At 33.1% G+C, this 1,987-nt stretch overlaps 1 protein-coding gene across 1 annotated transcript; it reads left to right on the top strand.

Annotated features, from left to right (window-relative positions):
• The first annotated feature begins 290 nt into the window (after positions 1-290).
• LOC141551357 (SKA complex subunit 1-like) lies at positions 291-1,611 on the top strand. The gene has a single exon (XM_074282899.1). It carries the CDS (start codon positions 424-426, stop codon positions 1,183-1,185), a length of 762 nt encoding a protein of 253 aa, XP_074139000.1. The 5' UTR covers positions 291-423; the 3' UTR covers positions 1,186-1,611.
• Positions 1,612-1,987: the final 376 nt, after the last annotated feature.

Here is a 1,987-nt window from a genome sequence, read left to right as displayed (position 1 = left end):
TTGTAAAATGTATGAGATTGCCTTTCATCTAGGTGAGGGAGTAGAGGGAGGGAGGGGAAAATCTGGAAAAATGAATACAAGGGATGTTATAAAAATTACTTTATGCATATATAATGTCAAAAATGTATAATTATAAAATAATTTATTTATTTATTAATTAAATGAATGAATGAATAAATAAATAAATATATAAATAAATAAATAAATGAATGAATGAATGAATGAATGAATGAATAAGCAAATAAATAAATAAATAAATAAATGCATAAATAAAGCATAACCAGAGTTTGAATTAAGTCTCGCGCCGGAGCTCACTTGTAAGCCATTTTCAGGGCTGCTAGTTCACAACGCTGCGTGGCCTGGGAAGCACTCACATATATGTGTGTGGCTCTAGATAACATTTTCTCCTCAAGAAAGTAAAGCATGGCTGGTGCAGAGCTGGAAGACTTATGCTTTCATATCAATGAAAAAATTTCCCATGTTAAGAAAATTCTGCAACTAAAAAACATAGGACATGATCCAGCCTTAAAGACTGTATTTCGGAAAATTAGACAAGAAATCTCTCTCCTGAATGACCTTTTGAACAAGTTGGAGCTGGAGGTTCAATATCAAGAACATATCAGGAATTCCCTTATGGAGTTACAAGAATCCCTTGATGGAAATTACAAAGAGATAAATAACCTTAAGGAAAATATTCCTCCCCATTTGCCCAAAGTAGTCCAGAGCTGTGTGGTGGAACCAAATATTAATTCTGAAGAGCAAGTTAAAATTGCAACATCTGAACATTCAAAGAAACCCCCAAAAGAACAGAAACCAATTAAAGAAATTTTACTAATAACTTCTGATGAATTTGATAATGTGCCTGCGTATATGAAATCTCGTCTAACATACTGTCAGATTAATGACTTTATTAAAGAAATCAACAAGGCAGTGGCTAGTAAATATAGAATCCTAAATTTGCCCAAAAAATCTATGAATTCTTCTGTCAGAAATCTGTATCACAGATTTATTGAAGATGAAACCAAGGATACCAAAGGCCAATATTTTGTGGTAGAAGCTGACATTAAAGAGTTCACAAATTTGAAAGTTGACAAGCGGTTTCATGTGATACTAAACATTTTAAGACACTGCCGAAGACTGTCAGAAGTCCGTGGAGGAGGGCTTGTACGTTATGTTATAAATTGATAGTTTGGGCATATTCACTGACAATATCTTATAGACAGTTTTGTAATTCCCAGTTCATAATCTGTGTTTTCGTTAACTTCTTATTTTGTTCTGAACTTAATGAATTTGTTGTGCTCTTAATAAATATACTGTTGGTCATAAGGGAGATACACACACACACACACACACACACACACCCATTACTACTACTTAAAAGTACCTTGGATTAATTCACTCTTTATTTATTTGTTTAGTGATGTTCTTTTCTTATGTGAGGATAGTTTATTATTAACCAACATGATACTTGATGTGACCCAGTATATCTTGCTTGGGTATTGAATTGCTAATGTGTTGGAAATATTTGAGTTATGGAACTAACCCTACAAAGATCTTTTTGTTATTGACAAATAAAGTTATAGGTTTTACATATTGGGAAAAAAAAATAAAGCATAACCAGCAGGATGAAAACAGAGAGGCTTGGAGAGACTTATATGAACTGATGCTAAATGTAATGAGCAGAATCAGGAGATCATGATACACTTCAACAACAATAATGTAAGAGGATGTATTCTGATGGAAGTGGACATCTTGGATAAAGAGAAGTTCAGTTCCAATTGATTAATGATGGACAGAATCAGCTACACGCAGTGAAGGAACACTAGGAAATGAGTATAAACTGCATTTTTGTTTTTCTTCCAAGGTTATTTTTAACCTTCTAAATCCAATTCTTCCTGTGCAACAAGAAATTCAGTTCTGCACACATATATTGTTTCTTGGATATACTATAACATATTTAACATGTATGGTACTGCCTGCCATCTAG

Source organism: Sminthopsis crassicaudata, chromosome 1, assembly GCF_048593235.1.
Source record: "Sminthopsis crassicaudata isolate SCR6 chromosome 1, ASM4859323v1, whole genome shotgun sequence".
In the NCBI taxonomy this organism is placed as follows: domain Eukaryota; kingdom Metazoa; phylum Chordata; class Mammalia; order Dasyuromorphia; family Dasyuridae; genus Sminthopsis; species Sminthopsis crassicaudata.
This window is presented reverse-complemented; position numbering and strand designations above follow the sequence as displayed.